The sequence below is a fragment of the Podarcis tiliguerta genome (genome assembly GCF_965153285.1).
Source record: "Podarcis tiliguerta genome assembly, chromosome: 13".
Classification (NCBI taxonomy): Eukaryota; Metazoa; Chordata; class Lepidosauria; order Squamata; family Lacertidae; genus Podarcis; species Podarcis tiliguerta.
The window spans coordinates 8,623,618-8,648,976 of NC_139546.1; the positions used below are offsets into that span (position 1 = coordinate 8,623,618).

The following is a 25,359-nucleotide window of genomic DNA, read 5'->3' on the forward strand; positions in this document are numbered from 1 at the left end:
CTGGTCCCTTATTTTCAAGGCTCCTGGTCCCTTATTTTCAAATCTGTAAGTTGACAGCTATGCCATGGAGTCTAGCTATGAGCAGGTGAGTCTGCAATAGGACAGCAGCCTAGGATTTCATATGTTTTGAGTCCTTTCTGGTTTCCCTACCATGCAGAAGGGCTTCAGTTTGATCCTGATCTGCAGACCTAAGAAAGTGCACCTCTAACAAACAGGGAGATAATTATACACTACCTTACATGAGGAATACTGTGGTTAGACTTAGGGTAGTTGTTTGGCTATTTTTAAGCGCTTAAAGGTGCCCTTCGCATTGGCTGGGTCCTGTTCCCCCACCCCCTTGGCCCCGCCCAACAGTAATAGCTGCAACTGTGCAACAACAATATAATTCAAGAGTTTTGGCGAAAACATGTTGTGGATCTGTTTGAGGACAGTTTTTGGGAAGAGAGCTCTGCCTTACTGAGGGTCCGTGGAAGAGATGCACCTGGTAAGCACAGAGTCAGTTATTGTACTAGAATTTGCTTGCACACTAGAAAGGGTGCCTTGTGTTTGTAGCTGGTCTGTGACTCTCTTTTCTCTCTCCAGTATTGCATCTTAAAAGGTAAAGGTACCCCTGCCCGTACGGGCCAGTCTTGACAGACTCTAGGGTTGTGCGCCCATCTCACTTAAGAGGCCGGGGGCCAGCGCTGTCCGGAGACACTTCCGGGTCACGTGGCCAGCGTGACAAAGCCGCATCTGGCAAGCCAGAGCCGCACACGGAAACAGCGTTTACCTTCCCGCTAGTAAGCGGTCCCTATTTATCTACTTGCACCCGGAGGTGCTTTCAAACTGCTAGGTTGGCAGGAGCTGGGACCGAGCGACGGGAGCACACCCCGCTGCGGGGATTCGAACCGCCGACCTTTCGATCGGCAAGCCCTAGGCGCTGAGGCTTTTACCCACAGCGCCACCCGTGTCCCCTATTGCATCTTACAGAACTTAAAGCTAAGTTTCTAACATGTCAGTCAGTGCAGACCAGAAGGAGCTAAATGGACCGATGATCTGATTTAGCTTCTATATTTCTGTCTACACACACCTGGATCTTGAACATTTGATACTGAGTCGTTTCCTGGCAAAGATGTGAAACTGGACTAGCTCAGTTGGTAGAGCAAGAGACTCTTGATCTCAGGGTTGTGGGTTTGAGCCCCATGTTAAACAAAATATTCCTACATTGAAGGGGGTTGGATTACATGACCCTCACAGTCCCGTTCAGCTCTGTGGTTCTGTGTGTGTACAGTGGTACCTCAGGTTAAGTACTTAATTCGTTCCGGAGGTCCGTACTTAACCTGAAACTGTTCTTAACTGAAGCACCAATTTAGCGAAGGGGGCCTCCTGCTGCCGCCGCGCCGCAGAAACACAATTTCTGTTCTCATCCTGAAGCAAAGTTCTTAACCTGAAGCACTATTTCTGGGTTAGTGGAGTCTGTAACCTGAAGCGTATGTAACTTGAGGTACTACTGTATGTCAATGGTGTTATATCAATTGTTTGCACGAATTTTGTTGGGGGGGGTGTTGCTGCTGTTGGTGGTTTTTTTTCCTTTTTTTCTATCTTTATTTTAGATTTTGCTGTGATTTATATGGAAATTGTTCAGTATGGTTTTGTATTTTTTAACATTTCATTTATTATCTATGACTACTTTTATTATGCCATAAAGGTAAAGGGACCCCTGACCATTAGGTCCAGTCGTAGCCAACTCTGGGGTTGTGGCGCTCATCTTGCATTATTGGTCGAGGGAGCAGGCGTACAGCTTCCCGGTCATGTGGCCAGCAGGACCAAGCCACTTCTGGCGAACCAGAGCAGCACACGGAAACGCCGTTTACCTTCCCGCCAGAGCGGTACCTATTTATCTACTTGCACTTTGACGTGCTTTCGAACTGCTGGGTTGGCAGGAGCAGGGACCGAGCAACGGGAGCTCACCCCATTGCGGGGATTCGAACCGCCGACCTTCTGATCGGCAAGTCCTAGGCTCTGTGGTTTAACCCACAGCACCACCCGCGTCCCTTTTATTATGCAGTAGTTATGGATTTTTAATGTAAGCCACCTAGAGCATGGTTTGAAGTGTGGAAAGGCGGCATACAAATAAAATTATGCATGGATGCATGTATGTATGTTAACGTATTCCCCTGGATATTCACTGGGTTTTTATTTACTTATCACTAACATTTATATTACGGGACGCGGGTAGCGCTGTGGTCTAAACCACTGAGCCTAGGGCTTGCTGATCGGAAGGTCAGTGGTTTGAATCCCTGCAACGGGGTGAGCTCCCATTGCTCAGTCCCAGCTCCTGCCAACCTAGCAGTTCGAAAGCACGTCAAAGTGCAAGTAGATAAATAGGTACCACTCCGGCGGGAAGGTAAACGGCGTTTCCGTGCGCTGCTCTGGTTTTGCCCGAAGCGGCTTAGTCATGCTGACCACATGACCCGGAAAAACTGTCTGCGGACAAACGGCTCCCTCGGCCAGTAAAGTGAGATGAGCGCCACAACCCCAGAGTCGTTCGCAACTGGACTTAACTGTCAGGGTTCCCTTTACCTTTACTTTTTAACATTTATATTATAACCTTCACCCTGCGCAGGTTACATTAAAAAAACCTCCCAGCCAAGAATCAGTCCAGACACAGTCTTAATACCCAAACCTCTAAAAGCAATTAGGTACAGGTTATGCTTGTTTTAATCTGTTTTGACTACTGCTTGTTAGCGGCCTTGAGTCTCTCTGGTGAAATGGGCAGGGTGAGAAAATGAAAAACAACTGTGCAATCCAAGCCCTGGTCAGGAGGGTGATGGGGCGGCAAAGTCACAGTAACATCTGGTTCCTCCCAGGGAGTAAGGTGGAGAAGCAGGCAAAAGACTGCTCTGGGCTGTGCCAACTTGGAGCTGGTGTAGCAATTGGTCCCAATGCTTCAAGTCACGGAAGTGCAGCTGGCATGGAATCCAGAATGCCCCAGTTGGGCACTTTCCATGGACTACTGCTGGCAGGCCTCTAGCCAGCAGTGCTTCTGCTCACCTTCACTTTCTGCAGGCGGAACGGGTAGCTCCATGTTGGGAAAGACCCCTGCCCTGAATAAATCAATTCCACATTTCCAGAAGTCCCTTGACACCTCAGGGTACATCATTGTCAGGCATGGTGAACACAGGCAATTGGGGAGACCTGTTGACCATATTAGGGACAAGAGTGGCACTGTGTTCTAAACCACTGAAGAAGAAGAAGAGTTTGGATTTGATATCCCGCTTTATCACTACCTGAAGGAGTCTCAAAGCGGCTCACAATCTCCTTTCCCTTCCTCCCCCACAACAAACACTCTGCAAGGTGAGTGGGGCTGAGAGACTTCAAAGAAGTGTGACTGGCCCAAGGTCACCCAGCAGCTGCTTGTGGAGGAGCGGGGAAGCGAACCCAGTTCACCAGATTACAAGTCCACCACTCTTAACCACTACACCACACTGGCTCTCTGAGCCTCTTGCGCTTGCCGATCAGAAGGTCGGCGGTTTGAATCCCCACGACAGAGTGAGCTCCTGTTGCTCAGTCCCAGCTCCTGCCAACCTAGCAGTTCGAAAGCACGCCAGTGCAAGTAGATAAATAGGTACCGCTCTGGCGGGAAGGCAAACAGCATTTCCGTGTGCTGCTCTAGTTTCGATGATCCATTGCACCAGAAGCGGCTTAGTCATGCTGGCCACATGACCCGGAAAAACTGTCTGCGGACTAATGCCAGCTCCCTCGGCCTGTAAAGCGAGATGAGCGCCACAACCACAACCCCAGAGTCGTCCACGACTGGACTTAACTGTCAGGGGTCCTTTCCCTTTAATTGACCATATCAAGATGCTTGGTCCTAGGAGAGGAATGCCAGCAGGTGACCCATAATCTGGTTTCAGTCTCCAAAGCCATTTTATGTGGCCTTCGGTCATGAACCTATCAGGTTTTAAACAAGAAGTGACAAAGCATTTGTCAAAAGTTGCAGTGGTAAAAGGGGCTGGGGGAATCAAAGTTGTAATACAGAGAGAGAGTCACTCTCCTAGATTCCATTGGCCCCTGTAAAGGTAAAGGGACCCCTGACCATTAGGTCCAGTCGTGACCGACTCTGGGGTTGCGGCGCTCATCTCGCTTTATTGGCCAAGGGAGCTGGCGTACAGCTTCCAGGTCATGTGGCCAGCATGACTAAGTCGCTTCTGGCAAACCAGAGCAGCACACGGAAATGCCATTTACCTTCCCGCCAGAGCGCTACCTATTTATCTACTTGCACATTGATGTGCTTTCGAACTGCTAGGTTGGCAGGAGCAGGGACTGAGCAACAGGAGCTCACCCCGTCGCAGGGATTCGAACCGCCAACCTTCTGATCGGCAAGTCCTAGGCTCTGTGGTTTAACCCACAGCGCCACCCACGTCCCTATTGCCTCCTGTAACATTCACAAAACAACAGAGGATTTAAAAATGAAGTATACATATATTTAGTGGTTTTGCTGGGGGGCCTGGTACTGAGAGGTCTTGACTGCTAACATGACACCAACTTTATTTATTGTGCAGCCCGACTGTAATAAAGGGGTTTCTTTTGCACGGTTTCGTCTGTCAGAATGCTGCTGGGTGAACAGAACTGTCACCAAGAGATTGGTAATATCTGTCCCAGGAGATTAAAGGGTTAAAGATTTGGGCACTGCCCCATATTCTGATCCATCTAGAAATATGGTTGGAAATGTCTCTTAGTAAGGTGGCCCACAAAGGGGAGAGGTGTTGAGAAACTTGGTGGTGCATTGTATGTTAGACATACGGAAATTGCACAAATTACCGTATTTTTTGCTCTATAAGACTCACTTTTTCCCTCCTAAAAAGTAAGGGGAAATGTGTGTGCGTCTTATGGAGCGAATGCAGGCTGCGCAGCTATCCCAGAAGCCAGAACAGCAAGAGGGATTGCTGCTTTCACTGCGCAGCGATCCCTCTTGCTGTTCTGGCTTCTGAGATTCAGAATATTTTTTTTCTTGTTTTCCTCCTCCAAAATCTAGGTGCGTCTTGTGGTCTGGTGCGTCTTATAGAGCGAAAAATACGGTAGTTCCTTCCTGGAAGGCCAAAGGCAGCAACACGTCTGAATACCAAGTTCTGGGAACCCAGGGAGTTTTCTCCTGTTTCTCAGGTCCTATTTCCTGGTTTCTTGCTCTTCTTTTGTGGCTAACTCAGGCAAAACAGTCTGATTATGATTATATAGTAGACATTATTGTTTACCCAACGTCAGCCCACAGCGAAGTTAAGTCATGTATCGATACCTTGCTATTGCACCCATAAAGCATTCAACCCTCCGTTAAAACCACCACTTTGCCTGACTGGTTTGACCGTCCAACAAGCAAGCAAGTTTACAAGCACTGGCAAATATTAAATAGATGTTTTTGGTAGGTTTAAAACCCCAAGCGCCAAGTTCCTTCTAGGAACAGGAACAGTAAACAGCTATTATTGCCAGGCTACACCACTTTTTTTTTAAAAAAATCAGTTTTTGTTCAAGATTTCCTTGTGTTACAAAATAAACAAATAGGCTACATCAGTTCTGTCTGCAAGTGTGTCTGTGGAGGGGCAAATAGCCGAATGCTCTCTGTTAAGTTGTGGGTGAACGTATCAGATGACACAGCGATTCTTCAAACAGCTCTTGTTTATTCACAGGCCAGAACAGAACTGAACTGAAGGGTTCAGCCAGCCTGCTTATATAGAGCTCCACTAGAACGCAACAGTAACCCTTTTCTGTAACTATCCAATCACTGAACGTCACTTTCAATCCCCTTATTTGCATATGTGGACCTGAGTGAAAACTATCTACAGTATCCCCCTGCTGTCCCAGGGTGAGAACTTCAGTACATAACACTCTCCCAGGTAGAAAGTGTGACACCCAGATATGCTCCCCTCCTACAAATATTTAACTTGGTGATATTGAACAGGGGGCAACAAAAAGAGCTCAACTCTCCCCCTAACCGCAGACCCAGATTCCTGAGCCCAATGAACAGCTTCTTATAATAATAATTTTTTATTTTTACCCCGCCCATCTGGCTGGGTTTCCCCAGCCACTCTAGGTGGCTTCCAACCGAATCTTAAAAACAATACAGCATCAGACATTAAAAAGTTCCTTAAACAGGGCTGCCTTCAGTTGTCTTTTAAAAGTAAAATACAGTGGTACCTCTGGATGCGAACGGGATCCGTTCCGGAGCCCTGTTCGCATCCTGAAACAAATGCAACCTGCGTCCGCGGGTCGAGATTCGCAGCTTCTGCGCATGACGTCATTTTGAGTGTGTGCGTGAGCGGCGAAACCCAGAAGTAACGCACTCTGTTACTTCTGGGTCGCCACAGAGCGTAACCTGAAAACGCTCAACCTGAAGCACATTTAACCTGAGGTATGACTGTAGTTGTTTATTGCCTTGACATCTGCTGGGAGGGTGTTCCACAGGGCAGGGGCCACTACCAAGAAGGCCCTCTGCCTGGTTTCCTGTAACCTCACTTCTCGCAGCGAGGGAACCACCGGAAGGCCCTCGGCGCTGGACCTCAGTGTCTGAATAGAATGATGGGGGTGGAGACGCTCCTTCAGGTATACTGGACCGAGGCTGTTTAGGGCTTTAAAGGGCACCAACACTTTGAATTGTGATCGGAAACGTACTGGGAGCCAGTAAAATGGCAAAATACCGCTTTGCTCTTTCGTTGACAGCTCCTCGCAATGATGAAGCACGCGGACCTGCATTTTCTAATTGGAATTATTCTTTCTCCTGCGGTAAGTATTCCCCAGTGCTTCAGTCTTCAGCATCTCTGGTTAGGGCTTGGAGAGACGCCTGCCCAGTCAGAACCCGGGAGAGATGCTATTAGTCAGTGTAGACCAGGGGTCTGCAACCTATACTCTATAGGAGTATAGCATCTAGATCAAGGGAAGTAATAGTGCCACTGTATTCTGCTCTGGTCGGACCTCACCTGGAGTACTGTGTCCAGTTCTGGGCACCACAGTTCAAGAAGGACACTGACAAACTGCAACGTGTCCAGAGGAGGGCAACCAAAATGGTCAAAGGCCTGGAAACGATGCCTTATGAGGAACAGCTAAGGGAGCTGGGCATGTTTAGCCTGGAGAAGAGGAGGTTAAGGGGTGATATGATAGCCATGTTCAAATATATAAAAGGATGCCACATAAAGGAGGGAGAAAGGTTGTTTTCTGCTGCTCCAGAGAAGCGGACACGGAGCAATGGATCCAAACTACAAGAAAGAAGATGCCACCTAAACATTAGGAAGAACTTCCTGACAGTAAGAGCCGTTCGACAGTGGAATTTGCTGCCAAGGAGTGTGGTGGAGTCTCCTTCTTTGGAGGTCTTTAAGCAGAGGCTTGACAACCATATGTCAGGAGTGCTCTGATGGTGTTTCCTGCTTGGCAGGGGGTTGGACTCGATGGCCCTTGTGGTCTCTTCCAACTCTATGATTCTATGATTCTTTAAGATAAAAAGAGCCACTTGGACCGAAAACAACAACAACTGGGAGCCGCAAAACCATTGTGACATTTAAAACAGTGGGGAGTGTCGGGGCACACAATGCGCCTCCTCCCCTGGAGGAGGATCCGCCCTGGAGCCGCGGCAAAGGTGTAAAAGAGCCACATGTGGCTCTGGAGCCGCGGGTTGCTGACCCCTGGTGTAGACAATACCTGAGCTACGTGGCAGCTTCCTCTGAGATTCCTATATGTCCTAATGATCAAGCAAGGCGAAGCGGGTGGCACTGTGGTCTAAACTTTGGGTACGCAAACTAAGGCCCGGGGGCCGGATCTGCACCAATCGCCTTCTAAATCCGGCCCACGGACAGTCCAGGAATCAGCGTATTTTTACATGAGTAGAATGTGTCCTTTTATTTAAAAGGGGTTTTTTGTGGGGCATAGGAATGCATTCATTTTTTTCCTTTCCAAAATATAGTCCGGCCCCCCACAAGGTCTGAGGGACAATGGACTGGCCCCCTGTTGAAAAAGTTTGCTGATCCCTGGTAAACCATTGAGCCTCTTATGCTTGTTGGTTGTTCGAATCCCTGTGACGGGGTGAGCTCCTGTTGCTCTGTCCCTGCTGCTGCCAACCCAGCAGTTCGAAAGCACACCAGTGCAAGTAGATAAATAGGTACCGCTCTGGCAGGAAGGCAAACGACGTTTCTATGCGCTCTGGTTTCCGTCACGGTGTTCCATTGCGGTTTAGTCCTGCTGGCCACATGACCCGGAAAGCTGTCTGTGGACAAGCAGCAGCTCCCTCGGCCTGAGAGCGAGATGAGCGCCGCAACCCCATAGTTGCCTTTGACAGGACTTAACCATCCAGGAGTCCTTTACCTTTACTGATCAAGCATTGGAGCAAGGGCTGGAGATGCTTCAGTTCAAAGCCTGTAGCATGGTTACTTGCAAGTAGGACTCTGAGATGGGTGATTGGACGTTATGCCAGTGGTGCTGAAACTTTTTTTCTCCGAGCCACACTTTCAGAATAAAAATTTGCTCGCGGCACACTGATTTTTTTTTTATCAACCTACCAATAAACCTCACTGATTATTTTATTGTCCTCTAGACAACAGGACAGCATCTTCCTGAGGGCAGCAGACTCACTTAGGGGGTGTAGGGCAGGCCGCAAGGTACATGTGCCCACCTCCTCCAGCATTTACTGACTGTGGGTTCTGTTTCACACTGTCTAATGGTAGGGCTGGTGTTGGTAGGAAATCGTTAAAAGTCCTTAACAGGAACAGCAGGCTACGCTGTTATTACAGTGGTGCCCCGCAAGACGAATGCCTCGCAAGACGGAAAACCCGCTAGACGAAAGGGTTTTCCGTCTGCAGAGGGGCTTCGCAAGACGAATTTCCCTATGGGCTTGCTTCGCAAGACGAAAAATAACGGAAAAAAATCGAATTTTTTTTTTTTGCTCCAAAACCCCTTATTCTGAATCGCTAAGCTGCTAAAAGCATTTTAGCAGCAAAACCGCTAACCCCCCCCCTTAAAAAGCCATTTTTAGCCCTTAGAATGTCAATAGCGCTAATAGCGCTACTCCGTCAATGGGCTTGCTTCGCAAGACGAAAAAACCGCAAGACGAAAAGACTCCCGGAACGGATTATTTTCGTCTTGCGAGGCACCACTGTAATTAGATGATTAATAAGATTATTAATAAGATGATAATGTATACAGTCGTACGTTGGATGCCAAATGACTTGGCTCCCGAACAAATTGGCTCCCGAATGATCGAAACCCGGAAGTGAGTGTTCCAGTTTTCGAATGATTTTCGGAAGCCAAACATCTGACGGGCCTTCCGCGGCTTCCGATTGGCTGCAGGAGCTTCCTGCAGCCAATCAGAAGCCTTGTTTGGGTTTCCGAACATTTTGGAAGTTGAACGGACTTCCGGAACGGATTCTGTTTGACTTCCAAGGTACGACTGTACCTGCAAGAAAGGGGTCTTCCTTTGGAAATGAAAAATTAGCTACAGGTTTTTTGTTTTTGCTTATTGAACCTCTCTGAGAAAGGGTAAATCCATATTAAATGGATTAAAAGACACATGAAAGAGCCTTAATCTCTTTACATTTAATTGGTTAAAAAAATTAGCTCAGCCATGTGCATCAGATATTTCAAAATCCCTTGGGCAGGATAGATACCCCTAATTAGAGCTTTTTTTCAGCTGGAACTCTATTCTAGCCCCTCTTTCTTCTAGAAAAATAGCACTGTCCCTAATGATCGCCACATATTGACATCTTGCAATAAATTTGTGATTATATATTCTGTTTCTATTTCTTGGGCAGATTGTGGCAACCTATCCCGTTTCAAACTACGGGGCTCACTATGCAAAACTGGTAAGTGCAAAGTTCAGCAGCTGCTGCTGTTGTGTTAAAATTAATACGCACTTTAATTAGAATTGAAATTTTAATTAAAATTAATTGATCGAGCAATTAAATTCATTAAAATTCAATTTTAGCTCACATTTAAATTAACTTTTAATTAACATTAATGAATATGCATTTTAACTCCCTTAACGAAACGTGGAGGTCAACATCAAAAGAGATGTTGTGAAACATGTTTCAAGTATAATTACACCTCATCAAGGGAAATAGCGCCTTTTATAATATCCTAATTATACACAAGATAAACTGGATAGCAAAAATTTTATCTTTCTTTGATCCATTCAAGCTTTTTTTGCCTCCCATACTGGCCAGACTATTGTCCATAGCTGTCAACTTACAGATTTGAAAATAAGGGACCAGCAGCCTCGAAAACAAGGGATCAGCAGCAAAAATAAGGGATTTTCCAGGCACAGGTATGCTCAACTTCTGAGCCCCTCCAAGCCAAAGGCAGAAAGCCTAGACAGCAGCCAAATGAAGCCTCAAGTGGTGGCTCCCACAGCGCAGCAACCTGGCAAAGGGGATGCAGCAAGGGAAACCACCGTCACCTCTCCGCTGGGAAGCGCTGAGCAAAGGCGAGTCCCCAGGCAACGCAGCTGATTTGATCGACACAAGGCATGCAAGCTCCACCCCCCAGTGGTTCTCAGACTCCTTATTGGGTGAGCAATGCAGCCCAGCAACCCAGTTGGAGCCTCCCTCCTCCCTGGCTGGCATCATTAATAAGGGACAGCAGCGGGACTCAGCGCTGGGATAAGGGACTTTCGCGCCAAATAAGGGACAGTTGACAGCTATGCATTGTCATTCAGGAGGACTGCCGCCCTTCAGCAATAAAGAAGCGAAATGATGTATAGCCCATTAACTCCAGAGCTTTAAAACTATGCAAAATATTGCTTCCCTTCTGAAGGCAGCCACTGGCTGCTTTTAAAGGGACTTTAAAGCACCACTGTGAACTGCTGTGTAAGGAAATATGAATTAAAACCAGGGCCACTCTGAAAACAAGTCCAGAAATAGAGTGTGTGTGTTGCAAAAAAACTGCAGATAATCACAAAGACATTATTTTTACATGTGAGCCTAGTACATAGAAACATCTGTCTGTTTAAAGGGGCTTCAGGCTGTATTGCAACTTGTTTTCATGCTTATTGGGCCAAAATGTTCACACACACACACACACACAAACATTCCCCTCCGACCTGCAAATGTAAGCAAATAAAAGAATGTGATTTGGCAAAAGACATATATTTTGTTAGCTGATGTAGACTGTCATATTAAGAGGTAAAACTACCTCTTTTGTTTTTTAAATGAATTTTATTTTTCTATTTCCCCATAATATTTTGACAGAGATACAATCCAATATTTTCCACAAAAATATAACGGGGGTTGGGGGTGTTGGGGGGAATGTTATTGGGTTGTTGTTTTGATTATATGCGGGATATAGGGTGGTATAATAATAATAATAATAATAATAATAATAATGTATTTTTAATCTTTGTTGGAAGCCGCCCAGAGTGGCTGGGGAAACCCAGCCAGATGGGTGGGGTAAAAATAAATTATTATTATTATTATTATTATTATTATTATTATTATTATTATTATTTATTTGACTCCCCACTCCTTTTGCGGTTTCTTATATTTTTAAAATTTATAACACTGCATCTCCTTCATTACTCAAATTACTCCCTAGTTAGCTTTTAACATTAATTTTAACTGTTTGGTTTAAGTTAATCCTGCTTGTGAACCTATATGTGTACAATAACATTTCAGATAGCCCACGAATTTCCCCCCGTCTTTTCTAAAGTTCCTCCCCCTCTTGTTTCCTTATTGCTCCTGTAGGTTTTGCCAAAAACTACCTCTTTTTTGCGGTGGCTCTCAGTTTGTGGAATATTCTCCCCGCGGAGTCTTGCCTTGGGAAGTTGTTGGCTCGTTTTATCCTTGTTTTTATTATGTATTTCTTGTTTTTATCTTGCATTTTTTTTGCTGCGAACTGCCCTGATGTCTTCGGATGAAGGGCGGGAATGCAAATTTAAGAAATAAATAAAAGCTAAATATATAGATTTTTTGATGTCAGCAGCCTAGGGCCCTCAAAAGACCTCCGTTTACCATGGACATATGAAAATAACCTTCTCTTCCTTTGCTCTGCAACAGGTCTCAAGAGTCAACAGCTACAAACCTTTCCCGCAGCAGGTATAGTGAATCTCTTACACCAATCGCTGCTAGTTTGGAATGAAAGCAAATTGGAATTTTGCAATGTATTCCGAGATACTGCTCAGATCATACCTGCAGAACAGTTTTACCGATAAACCTGCCCGTCTCTTCCCCCAGTTACTGTTTTCTGTTTGGGTTTTAACTGTTTTGGCTATATCTTGTACCTCCCTCACCCTGAGAGAGGTTGAAACGATGCATAAATACAGTGGTGCCCCGCAAGACGAATGCCTCGCAAGACGGAAAACCCGCTAGACGAAAGGGTTTTCCGTTTTGGAGGTGCTTCGCAGGACGAATTTGCTATGGGCTTGCTTAGCAAGACGAAAATGTCTTGCGAGTTCCTGCGATTTTTTTCGCTCCCCACCCCCTTTTTCTAAGGCACTAAGCTGCTAATAGCCTTTTAGCAGCTAATCCACTAATCCCTTAAGCCTTTAATAGCCGCTAATAGCCGCTAAACCGCTAATAGCACTAATCTGCTAATCCGCTAATGGGGTTGCTTCGCAAGACGAAAAAACCGCTAGACGAAGAGACTCGCAGAACGGATTCTTTTCGTCTTGCGAGGCACCACTGTATTAGGAGGACAGAAAAGGGAAATAAGGTTGACCAGTATTTTATGCTTCCCTTTTTTTCTGCTTTCCCACAGGTGATGCTGCCGCAACAGCTTTGCGTAAGTGTTTGCTAATCTCCAAACTCCCCCCAGTAAGCTGCCCAGCCCTTTCCTAAAAATTAAAAGTCTGCTGCTATCTTAGATTTGAAGCCAATGCTCATTAAATACCGTATTTTTCGCTCTATAAGACGCACCAGACCACAAGACGCACCTAGTTTTTGGAGGAGGAAAACAAGAAAAAATATATTCTGAATCTCAGAAGCCAGAACAGCAAGAGCGATCGCTGCGCAGTGAAAGCAGCAATCCCTCTTGCTGTTCTGGCTTCTGGGATAGCTGCGCAGCCTGCATTCGCTCCATAAGACACACACACATTTCCCCTTACATTTTAGGAGGGAAAAAGAGAGTCTTATAGAGCAAAAACTACAGTATATACTGTTCACCTGCTCGGGGCAGCAATCTGCATAGCTGTAAACCTTTCCTTTTTTTGTGGGAAATTCCCTGATTCCAGCGCTGTTTCCCGCTGCTATCCCGGATTGTTAGATATCCCGTAGACTGTCCCTGGGACAGGCAGTGGCGTAGCGTGGGTTGTCAGCACCCGGGGCAAGTAATTTGCGCCCCCTAACCCGGGGCAAGGCAAGTAATTTGCCCCCCCCCGCTGCACTGTCCCTCCCCCAGATAGTCCCTCGCTCTCTCTCCGCACCACACTGCACACCTGGCACCCTCCCCTCCACAGTGGGCGGCGACCCGGCGGCTCGGATCGGATTCGCACAGCCAGCACTGCAGTGAGAGAGAGTGAGCCAGGTAGGGGCAGAGAGCTGCGAGTGCGAGCGCCCCCCCCCAGATGTTGCGCCCGGTGCGGCCGGCCCCCCTGCACCCCCCACGCTATGCCACTGGGGACAGGTGAGGCTGCTGATCCCTTATTTTCGAGGCTGCTGATCCCTTATTTCCAAATCTGAAAGTTGACAGCTATGGCAATCTGAGAGCACTGATGTTTCTTTCCAAAACTCACAAGAGGGAAAATGAGATCTAGTACCTTGTTTTGCAGATTTTAGACGTCATGCCAGATCCATCTGGAGAAGCCGGCATGAATCCTGACTTTTCTGTTCCTCTGTCTCTCCCCTACAGAGTGGAGCTCGCCTGCCTTTTGCAGACAGCAGTGACAGCAGCGGTGGCCTAGGCTACCGGGCAAGTAGCTGCACGTTCCCGAGACTGGTAATTTACCCGTAAACTTGTTTTTGTCTCGCCCAGGGATGGGCAACCCGAGGGCTTAATGCGGCACGTTGCTGTTTGGCCTACTTTAAAAAGGGGTCATGCGTTGAGCAGGATCTGTCCCTCCCTTGCTAGCCTCCTGGGTGAGGAGGAAGACGAAATTAGAAAGAGAGAAGGGGGGTGTCAGAAAGTAAATCACAAAAATCTTTAATAATAAGGAAAAAAAGTAAAAAGGAAGTGAGAAAATAATGTCCCTGCCACCAGAACTGCCCCCTGCAGAGGCAACGTTCAACTAAGTTTTACTCAAAGTAGACCCACTGAAGCGAATGAACATTACTAAGCAAGCTCTGATGATTTCAGTGGGTCTTCTGCGAGTAAAACTTTGCTGAATATTCCCTGTGTGTTTCACAGCAACATTCATCCCTTCCTCGCCGTTTTAATATTTGCTCAGCTGCCCTCGCTTCGAGTTGGGGAAAATCAAGCAATTTGAGATTTGGGTCCAACTGTTTTTAAGTCACTTCTCGTAACTACGCCTGTAAGATTCCTAAACAGGTGACTTTTTATTTTAATACAAGGCTCCTGATTTATTATTTCACCTACACTGAAAATTACCAATAGGACATAACGGGGCTTAGAACTGTGTTGTGATTTATAATGCGATGCACAGGATATAAAATTGTGATGGCATACATAATAATGAAGCACTGAGGACAGGTGCTGGGGCCCTCACAGCTACCTGGAAACAAGGCAAACCTGGGAAAGTTTTCAACCTAAAAAACAAAAAAGTAGTCATTGCTGCCCTGTGAAGGGATAAAGGCAATTTGAGCACACAGTGGCTGGATACACAGCATCCATTTAAAGCTATTGACTCCCCCGCCAAGAATCTGGGAACTGTAGTTTGTCAAAGGTTCTGTGAGGGGAAAACTAAATTTCCCAGGGATATATTTTTTTTTTTTTTTGAGGGGGTCATGTGTTCCTGCTGAGAGGGCCATTATTATTATTATTATTATTATTATTATTATTATTATTATTATATTTATACCCCGCCTTCCTCGGCCAAAACTAGGCTCAGATTGGCTAACATCAAATGTGTTAACACATTAGCATAAACCTGGGCAATCAATTAAAATACATCCTAAAATCAGATCAGGATCAGAATAAAATCCACCACTTTAGCTAATGGGGCTTCCTGCTGCCGCTGGAGCACGATTTGTGTTCTTATCCTGAAGCAAAGTTCTTAACCTGAAGCACTACTTCTGGGTTAGCGGAGTGTGTAACCTGAAGCATATGTAACCTGAAGCGTATGTAACCTGAAGTACCACTGTACTGCATTTTCCCAGCTCTTAAAATTGTAGCGTATTCTCAGAAACACAGTGCCACCTTGTGGGAAGTTAGGTTGAATATAACGCACTAAAAATGTGCTGAAAAGCTCTTGAGGTGACAATACTCAGCGGCGAATTCTTCCAAACCGCAGCAGCGATGCTTTGGAGCAGATCCTTATCCTTTGCTCATAGCTGCAAGAGTGGCCTAGATCTGTACACCTGAGAAGTGTGTTATATACTCGGGGTATGCAAGCTGGGATAGGTAGATTCTATCTGTATTCCAGAGTACCTCAGCAGAACAGGCAGAGAGCATTTTCATCCCAACAGCCCCAAATCCCAGTGTATGAGAAGGGTAGACAAAGGGCTGCAGGATTAAAGGAAACTTAATAATCAGGGAGGTTGTTAAATGTCTTACTTCAGAGGCTATTTTACTTCTGGTGTGTTTACTGCCGTGCAGAATTAAAGATATATATTAAAGATGGCCTCTCCTTCCTTCAATGAGCGACAATTTTAAGTCATATACAGTGCTACCTCGGGTTACATAGGCTTCAGGTTACATAAGCTTCAGGTCACACACTCCGCTAACCCAGAAATATTACCTCGGGTTAAGAACTTTGCTTCAGGATGAGAACACAAATCGTGCTCCAGCAGGAAGCCCCATTAGCTAAAGTGGTGCTTCAGGTTAAGAACAGTTTCAGGTTCAGAACGGACCTCCGGAACGAATTAAGTACTTAACCTGAGGTACCACCGTATTACAATATTTGGCAATTCTACTTGTAAGGCAGATCAACATTACCACCCCTGTTGCAAATGGAGGCTAAGGCTGAGAGAAGAATACGGTGGTGCCTCGCAAGACGAAAAGAATCCGTTCCGCGAGTTTCTTCGTCTTGCGTTTTTTTTCCGTCTTGCGAAGCAAGCCCATTAGCAGATTAGCGCTATTAGCGGTTTAGCGGCTATTAAAGGCTTAAGGGATTAGCGGATTAGCTGCTAAAAGGCTATTAGCGGCTATTAAAGGCTTAAGGGATTAGCGGATTGGCTGCTAAAAGGCTATTAGCGGCTTAGAACAGCTGATAAGCGGCTTAGCGAACAGCTGTTAAGCGGCTTAGGGGCTTGGGAAAAAGGCTGGGAGGGGGAAAAAAACCCCAGGAATCGCAAGGCATTTTCGTCTTGCGAAGCAAGCCCATAGCAAATTCGTCCTGCGAAGCACCTCTAAAATGGAAAACCCTTTCGTCTAGCGGGTTTTCCGTCTTGCGAGGCATTCGTCTTGCGGGGCACCACTGTAGCTTGCCTAAGTCCGTCTAAGTGAGTTCATGGCAGAGACAACACTTGTGCTGGAGACTTTTCAATTTCACAGCTCCATTTCCTCACCTTGTTTGCTTTCAACAAGCATCTGTACTGAGGTTGCATCATGGAAACATAGAATTGTAGAGTTTGGGGGGACCCTGAGGATCATCATCACCTCTCCCGGTGTGCCCCATGGAGAGCTTCAAGGTCCATAAATAGCAACACCCTAGAGGTCCCGGGCCCTAAGGAAATTAGATTGGCTTCAACCAGAGCCCAGGGCCTTTTCGACACTGGCTCCGGTCTGGTGGAACGCTCTGCCTCATGAGACCAGGGCCCTGCAGGATCTGATTGCTTTCCGCAGGGCCTGTAAGACAGAGTTGTTCCACCTGGCCTTTGGCTTGGAGCCAATTTGATTCCCTCCCTCTCTTTCTTTTTTCTTTTCCTCCTGCGATGAGGCTACATTTTAATATTTTAATGTTGTATTTTAATTTTGTTTTTAAGTTGTATTCATTCAACTTGTTTTTATTATTGCTTGTTAGCCGCCCTGAGCCCGTCCTTGGCTGGGGAGGGCGGGGTATAAATAAAAATTATTATTATTATTATTATTATTATTATTATCATCATTATGTCCAACCCCTGCAATGCAGGAATATGTAACTTTCCCCAATGAGGTTTGAACCTGCAACCTTGGATGTTATCAGCACCATGCTGTATCCAACTGCTAATACGCAGACTCTTGATTTGATGAGCCAGTTGGTTTGAGTAAGTTGGCTTCTATTGCTTGACAACTCTCACCATAAAAGGTTCAAGTCCAGCATGTTCACAGTTCCTGTATTTTCTTCACAGCCCAGCCAACGGCTCCACACAATGGCAAAAATCCCCGGAAGGCATACAGACATGTTGGCAATGAAGGCCCCAAGCGTTCCAGCATCCAGCACGATCAAGCCGGGTGTAAGAGTAGACCTCCTTGGAGCCACACCGCCATTTACTTTTCTGAAGATCCACTCTCCAAGCTACTTGCCCCGGCCCAGTAGCATCCCTGCTGCATTCCCCCACGCCAAGCCCTTGGGACCCGATTCAGAGACCCGGGGAAGTGACTACCCAGCGATTACGACAAATGAGTCTCCTCTAGACAGCCTAGCTACAACACATCCCACCTCTCATACCACGAAAGAACCCAGAGGGGATGCTTAACCAGAAATCGAAGCGTCCTGGTTCTACAAACAGCCCATATATAACTGGGCTCCTGGTACTGAAGAGACAGCGAATACCCAGGAGCATTTCTGGTGTGATTTGCAGCCGATTCCAGAGAAAATGTGGAGGCAATGGAGCCAGCCCATTAATCAGGTTCAAATGACACTTCTGTAACTTACGCATGCAACTTGAGAAAATTCGCATTGTTTATTCCAGTTCTCTCAGTAATAGAACTATGCAAGCCATGAAGCTCTGCCATTAACCACTATTCCTTCTTACTCAGCCACCCGTCAGGCTTCTGAAATTTCAGCAGGCATTGCTCACAGCTTGGAGCACAAGATCACAGCTTAACCACTAGAAACTTGCTGGGAGCTGGGGTTCTCGGGAAAAGGAATTCTGTCCTCGGTACTATGTTGTTTTATTGAAAAACATGGGACTCCTGACGCAGGGAAGTGCAGGGTGATGGCGGCAGTAGCAGGGAAAATGTGTGAGTCTTGTCTCCTGTCTGTCCTCTGTATGATTTGACAGCAAGATTTTCCACCCATTCCTAATATCCATTTATTCCTATTTTCTCTCTCTTAAGTACATCCCAACGAGGAACTACGCATTTAATTTAGCCAAGGATGGGCCATCTAGTTGTTGTTACATGGCAATGTCCATCATCCCTGACAGCATGGCAGGAGCCAAAGGGAGTTGGGAATCCGTCTGAAAAGTGGTACAGTGCCCATCTGAAAAGCCACAGATATCTCATTCCTCATTTCTGTGCTGGTCAGTCCTCTCATGGTGACAAATCGGTGATGTTTTGCAATTTCAATCTTTCCTAAATAAAAAAAGCGAAAGACACTCAAGTGTATTATTATACTATTGCCACAATAAGCAACAGTGCTCTGTTCATTTTGGTATGATAACTACCGTATTTTTTGCTCTATAAGACTCACTTTTTCCCTCCTAAAAAGTAAGGGGAAATGTGTGTGCGTCTTATGGAGCGAATGCAGGCTGCACATCTATCCCAGAAGCCAGAACAGCAAGAGGGATCACTGCTTTCGCTGCGCAGCAATCCCTCTTGTGGTTCTGGCTTCTGAGATTCAGAATATTTTTTTTCTTGCTTTCCTCCTCCAAAAACTAGGTGCGTCTTGTGGTCTGGTGCGTCTTATCGAGCAAAAAATACAGTAATCCACCTGTTGACCAGGGGAAATTGGGTAATTGGTGTTTCACTGGATAGGGCAAAGACCTCTAAAAGTGTGCAGCCCCAACTGTTGTTGGCATGTGCCTGTCTCAAGAGACAACGGAGTGAAGTCAAATAGCTGCGTTCAGTGAATGCCAATAAGATGTCTATGCAGGCCATAATGCGTTTTTTCATAACGAGGTAACTCGCATATCCCTTCTGCCCTTAAGGTCTTCAACGCCAAAATTATAGCTCAATTGCTCTATGGTATTCGTCTTGCTGCCAGGGTAAACATTTGGTAGAATGAGTGCAGGCGACTTTCCTCTTCAAGATTTTTACTTTCCCCCACTGTGTACCCTATGCAGCCTTGTGTCTAGAAGGAGGTCAACACAAGGTAGAGACTGTTGCCTGGGCGAGATTTCTCCTATGCTGGTTAAACATCTGCCTTATACAGTGGTGCCTCGCAAGACAAAAAGAATCCGTTCCGCGAGTCTCTTCGTCTTGCGGTTTTTTTCGTCTTGCGAAGCAAGCCCATTAGTGGATTAGCGCTATTAGCGCTATTAGCGGTTTAGCAGCTATTAGCGGCTATTAAAGGCTTAAGGGATTAGCGGATTAGCTGCTAAAAGGCTATTAGCGGCTATTAAAGGTTTAAGGGATTAGCGGATTAGCTGCTAAAAGGCTATTAGCGGCTTAGATCAGCTGTTAAGCGGCTTAGATCAGCTGTTAAGCGGCTTAGCGATCAGCTGTTAAGCGGCTTAGCGATCAGCTGTTAAGCAGCTTAGGGGCTTGGGGAAAAGGGGGGGAGGGGGGAAAAACCCCAGGAATCGCAATGCATTTTCGTCTTGCGAAGCAAGCCCATAGCAAATTCGTCCTGTGAAGCACCCCCAAAACTGAAAACCCTTTCGTCTAGTGGGTTTTCCGTCTTGCGAGGCATTCGTCTTGCGGGGCACCACTGTATCAGATAAAGATCCTCTTCTCAGTGAAGTTTTGTTAGACCCCTTTCTTTCCCCAGGGCTACAACAGTTTAACAAGAAGGTACAGCAACTTGGGCTGTCGGTGGAACTTTTGCGATCGATGTCCCTACCATCTGCCAAGACTATAATAAAAACTAGGTTGTGGGATATTGAACGCCAGGAACGAACAGTAGCAGCAGAGAAAACATGCTCCCCTCTTTATTTTCAACTTACTTGGGCGCATGAAACTAACCACAATTACCTTGAATTTCTGCTACTCAAGAAAGAAGGGCATTTTCGCTGGCCAGGTTTAATTCAAATCCATCCAACCTCCTTTGGGGAAGGTTCTCAGGCAGGGTGGAAGGAGAAAGAACTTGCTCATGTGAAAACCACCTGGTGGAAACCCTTACACCTATGGTTCTCAATTGTAAACTATATGCTGATCTCCGCCAGCAATTTCTAGATCAACTCTGGTATCCCCAAATGGAAACCAGAGTTAGAGGTCATACATTTTCTATTACTGGGGAATGATCAGGAGCTCACCAAGTTAGTGGCTAAATATCTGCTTGGTTTTTTGTCATCGAAATACACTGCAGACGCCTGATCTCCCTGGAGACCTAGAGATGTGAGGATAGACTGCTCTGCCTATTTTCTTTTAGCAAATGCTTTGTGCCACTGGGGAAGTGGTAATTCTGTATTGATTTGTTTGGGATGTTTGTATGTGATGCCAATAAAAGGTTTGATGATGATGACGAAATAGCTGCCTTAGGCAGCTCCCCAAGGTACAAGCCTGGGCAGCGCGTCTGGAGGTCCTGGGCTGCCCAGATGGTAAGACCACCCTCTTGGCCTCGCTGATGGGGTCCAAAGGAAAGCAGAGTGATACGTTGGCACCAGCTTGGCTGCAGGAGTTGACGGAAGGAGCCAATGTGGTGTAGTGGTTGAGAGCGGTAGTCTTGTAATCTGGGGAACCGGGTTCGCGTCTCCGCTCCTCCACATGCAGCTGCTGGGTGACCTTGGGCCAGTCACACTTCTCTGAAGTCTCTCAGCCCCACTCACCTCACAGAGTGTTTGTTGTGGGGAAGGAAGGGAAAGGAGAATGTTAGCCGCTTTGAGACTCCTTAAAGGGAGTGAAAGGCGGGATATCAAATCCAAACTCTTCTTCTTCTTCTACAAGGTGCCATCCAACCGTCTTAGGGACTCCACTCTCGATTCGTGTAGGGTTTACTTCTTAACCTTTTCTTCTCCCGAAGATATCCCGCAAGGCAGGGGAGTTTGAGGATCCGAGTTTTCTTTCTAGATATAGCTATATCTATATCTTCTAGCTATAACAAAGGCGACATTTTTTCATCTCCGCCAAGCTAAGCAGTTGGCTCCTTACCTCTCTCGCCCTGACCTAGCCACTGTGATCCACACGACGGTCACCTCCAGACTGGATTATTGTAACTCGCTCTACGTGGGGCTGCCCTTCAGACTGACCCAGAAACTCCAGCGGGTGCAGAATGCCGCGGCGAGACTCCTTACGGGGTCTTCGCTGCAAGATCGCATTCACCCGGTGCTATACCAGCTGCACTGGCTCCCGGTGGAGTACAGGATCAGGTTTAAGGTGCTGGTTTTAACCTTTAAAGCCCTATACGGCCTAGGACCCTATACGGCCAGGACTGCCTCTCCTGGTATGTCCCACAGAGGAACTTACGGTCTTCAAATAAAAACATCTTGAAGGTCCCAGGCCACAGAGAGGTTAGGCTGGCCTCAACTAGAGCCAGGGCTTTTTCGGCTGTGGCTCCAATCTGGTGGAACGCTCTGTCACAAGAGACTGGGGCCTTGCGGGACTTGACATCTTTCTGCAGGGCCTGCAAGACAGAGCTGTTCCACCAGGCCTTTGGCCAAGGCACAGCCTGACTCCCTCCTTTGGCAATCTTCACAGAACTCTAGCCCAATGGTTGCCATTAATTTGATTTTGAATTGATTTTAGAATGAATCGATTTTAGAATGTTGTGTTACTTTTTTTGTTGTTAGCTGCTCTGAGCCCGGCTTCGGCTGGGGAGGGCAGGATATAAAATAATAATAATAACAACAACAACAACAACAACAACAACAACAACAACAACAACAACAACATAGATGGGCTGCCTTCCCAGGTTGATCAGCTACATAGTCATGCCGGCTCATGTGCTAAATGGAACTGCCTATTTTTTGAGGGGGGGGGGTTGCATGGGGTAGGTGTCTTAAGAAGCATGCCCTGCCACACATTACAGAACGGCAGATTACACCTTTGTAATTGGACAAATTACACAGAGGCAAGGAAGATTCTTTGGGTGGTAATTTGAAATTAAATTATTATTTAGAAGACCGCTTTGGGAAGGGGCCAACTTTAAAAACCTTGCATGCAATTATAGACGTGCAAATTCTGTTCCTATGAGATAGCTTTAAAACTTCTGCACAACCTGTCGCTAGTTACGAATGCATTTTAACAAATTATTCCAGTTAAAAAGAGGCCTCGGGGAAAAGTTAAAAAGGGCTGGGGAAGACAACTGCTTGCGGAACTGAAGAGCTGCTACAACACAAGGTTTGGTGAAAGCGCGGGTGGCGCTGTGGGTTAAACCACAGAGCCTAGGACTTGCTGATCAGAAGGTCGGCGCTTCGAATCCCCGAGACGGGGTGAGCTCCCGTTGCTCGGTCCCTGCTCCTGCCAACCTAGCAGTTCAAAAGCACGTCAAAGTGCAAGTAGATAAATAGGTACCGCTCTGGCGGGAAGGTAAACGGCGTTTCCGTGCGCTTCTCTGGTTCGCCAGAAGCGGCTTAGTCCTGCTGGCCACATGACCCGGAAGCTGTACACCGGCTCCCTCGGCCAGTAAAGCGTGATGAGCGCCGCAACCCCAGAGTCGGTCACGACTGGACCTAATGGTCAGGGGTCCCTTTACCTTTTTACCATAACTTGCCACTGTGAATTAGGGCTGCTGAACTTCAGTCCCTGAAGTTCTGTGGGCAACTAGTTCCTACAGTTTGCAATATTGAAGTCTCAGCTTTGTGCCCTTCCTGTTCCTTGCACATAGAAGCAGATATATTGGTTAAACAAACCCCAAAACAACCCATGTTGGACAAAAGAAAGCCTTTTGCACATGGAATATCCAGATTTCCAAAGAGGGATTACAATATCGAGGTAGCATTCCAATTTATTTTGCTGCAACTCAGCTTATGTTACCTGTATCTTGACAAACTGGAAAGTACAAAATAGAGTATCTAAAAATACATCTTTGTATAGCATTGGCCCAAATCCTACTTACTTTAGAGTTAAGAAGTAACTGTTCTGTAAGCTGAGCCAATAATTGGAATGAACAGAAACAGCTCTACAAATTTTGCAAACATCTTCACCAATTTGCCATGTTTCCCTGACAGATGCCATGTTTGATAGCGCTTTAACAAGTCAATCTTTTTTTTTTAAAAAAAAATTAAGACTATTCCAAATACAGCAGCATTGAAGAAACATGATTTAAAGCAGTCAGAAGTCAACCGAGTAAATGAATACTAAAGAGTTATAGCATCTATTTTTATTACCAAAACAGCAAGTTGATGCAGTTAATTTCTCTTTTTAAAAATCTTACCTATTGGGCGCAAAAGTCAATAAATTATAATCGATCAGTATGTGATTTTAATAATAGAACAAAAGGCTTGTTTTTAACGTGATAATCTGGTAGCATCTTAAAACTTCTGCATGGGTTTTTGCTAAAAATAAAATTCTGTTTTAATATGCTACCAAACGCTGCTATTTGTCTACGGAAATCCCCCTCCCAAGTTGTTTCGGTTTTTTTCCTCTGAGGTACAGAATGCAGCCGTTTCAGGCGCAAGGCACTCAGTGCTGTACAGTTCTTCTCAATCTGAAACCCACCAAAAAGCAGCCAAAAGGTAAAAAACCCTTCACTTGCCAGTCCTATACACTCCAGTAATAATTTCCTTTTTTTGAAGTAGCCAGAAAGAGCCCATGAGATCTCTCCATGCTGAATACAGGAAGCAATGATTTCATTCCACAGATGTTAAACCATATACATACCATATTTAATCACACCGAAGATCCAAATTAGATAAGTAATGACAAACACACGGAACATATGCAAATGCCAACACGCTTGGTTAACCAAACTGTTACCTTCCAATGCTTCTGGAAAGCAGCTTCTAGTGTGTTAACGATTCGGTTCGGATGTGCATGTAAAACTTAAAACGGCAGACATCTGTTTCAGCTACAAAGCATTTCTCAACTTCACACCAGAAACTCAGGACTAGTTCTAGTGATCCTTCCGCTTCTTTGACCAGGTATTTTGCATCACAAGGCCATTAACATTTATTCTTATAATGCAGTACAGGATTCCCATATTTGACACAATAAAGCTTAATTATCTTCCTCGTCGTCGTCCTCATCGTCCCCTTCATCTTCCTCACCTTGGTCGCCAGATTCCAGTTCATCGTCATCTTCAACCTTTAAAAGAAAAAAGAGGTTGCAGCATTTAGTTAACGGATTAAAAAGTCTCCATGTCCAACAATTAACTGGACAGATTTTTTAAATGGCATTTTATTTTAAAAACGGCATTAATTTTACTGGTGGGGTTAGTGGTGTGCTTTTGTTATGTATTTTGTGTTTTTATTTTGTATTTTTATGTTGTGAACCGCTCTGAGATCTATGGGCGAAGGGTGATAAGCAAATTAAATAAATAGAAATAAATTGTTTTAACTGTAAATAAAATGTTTTGCAAAAATAAGACGTTTACTAAAAATTTAGAACGTGCGTTAAAACTGCTTTTGGCATAAATACTTGCAAAACTGTCGATGAGAAGAGGAGGATGAAACCCTCCTCTGAGGTGGTTGGAGCTTGTCTGCTACAGCACATGTATACAGTACTAAAGTCAATGAAAACTAAAGCAGGACAGCCTTTATTCCAAATTAGTTAATCCAGAATACCTCTTCTGGCTCTGCTCATCATCAGAGCAGCAAAAATGTTTTGTTTTTTTTTATAAATATTTTATTAAGTTTTACAAAAAAGATGAAACAACATATAATGAACAAACCAAAACAGAAAAAAAATAAACAGTTACACAACACCAAACAACAAAAAAGTATCAAAGAAAAAGAACAGAGAAAAAACAACAGAAATAAAAACAGTTTTATCTTCATACTGTTTCTTGCTTTAACTTATTTCTCCGACTTCCCCAGACCTCCCTTTCCTGTATTCCATATCATATATTCAGACAGCAAATCCCTTCCCTCTTTCTTAATTGATTTTTATCTTAATTTAAGTATCTTAATATAATTTAATCCTCTTGTATCTTAAAATATTAGATCTTTTGAATTTTAGAGCTTTTTGCTAATAACCTTTTACATTCAATCTGATGTCATTCTAACATTCATTAATCTTATAATACTTCTGTAAATAGTCTTTAAACTTCCTCCAATCTTCTTTCACCGTCTCTTCTCCCTGGTCTCTGATTCTGCCAGTCATTTCAGCCAGTTCCATGTAGTCCATTACCTTCATCTGCCATTCTTCCAGGGTGCAGAGCAGCAAAAATGTTGCCAA

At 45.4% G+C, this 25,359-nt stretch overlaps 4 protein-coding genes across 7 annotated transcripts in view; 2 read left to right on the forward strand and 2 right to left on the reverse strand.

Moving 5' to 3' along the window:
- The window catches only part of SH2D4A (SH2 domain containing 4A), a 50,082-nt gene extending 36,227 nt beyond the window's left edge, over positions 1-13,855 (reverse strand). The window contains exon 1 of the mRNA XM_083407828.1: positions 13,703-13,855. The gene's annotated coding sequence lies outside the window, so the exon portion shown is untranslated. The remainder of the gene's footprint in view (positions 1-13,702) is intronic.
- The window catches only part of G3BP2 (G3BP stress granule assembly factor 2), a 146,173-nt gene that overhangs the window by 28,174 nt on the left and 92,640 nt on the right, over positions 1-25,359 (forward strand). The window lies entirely within an intron of this gene.
- LOC310661632 (uncharacterized protein) lies at positions 360-18,665 on the forward strand. Its single transcript, XM_083408043.1, has 7 exons — positions 360-484; positions 6,694-6,756; positions 9,768-9,818; positions 12,006-12,044; positions 12,706-12,729; positions 13,795-13,881; positions 17,331-18,665. The coding sequence occupies exons 1-7, from the start codon at positions 476-478 to the stop codon at positions 17,676-17,678; spliced, it is 621 nt and encodes a 206-aa protein (XP_083264169.1). The 5' UTR covers positions 360-475; the 3' UTR covers positions 17,679-18,665.
- The window catches only part of USO1 (USO1 vesicle transport factor), a 53,053-nt gene continuing 50,645 nt past the window's right edge, over positions 22,952-25,359 (reverse strand). For all 4 annotated transcript variants that reach the window (XM_083407546.1, XM_083407544.1, XM_083407545.1 and 1 more), the window contains one exon: positions 22,952-24,267. In XM_083407546.1, coding sequence (XP_083263672.1) covers positions 24,181-24,267 — 87 coding nt within the window. In that variant the 3' untranslated portion in view covers positions 22,952-24,180. The remainder of the gene's footprint in view (positions 24,268-25,359) is intronic.

Coding starts and splice junctions, on each gene's coding strand:
- LOC310661632 (XM_083408043.1), top strand. Junction 6,757..9,767: donor GAATTATTCTTTCTCCTGCG/GTAAGTATTCCC, acceptor TTTCTTGGGCAG/ATTGTGGCAACCTATCCCGT. Junction 13,882..17,330: donor GCTGCACGTTCCCGAGACTG/GTAATTTACCCG, acceptor TTTTCTTCACAG/CCCAGCCAACGGCTCCACAC.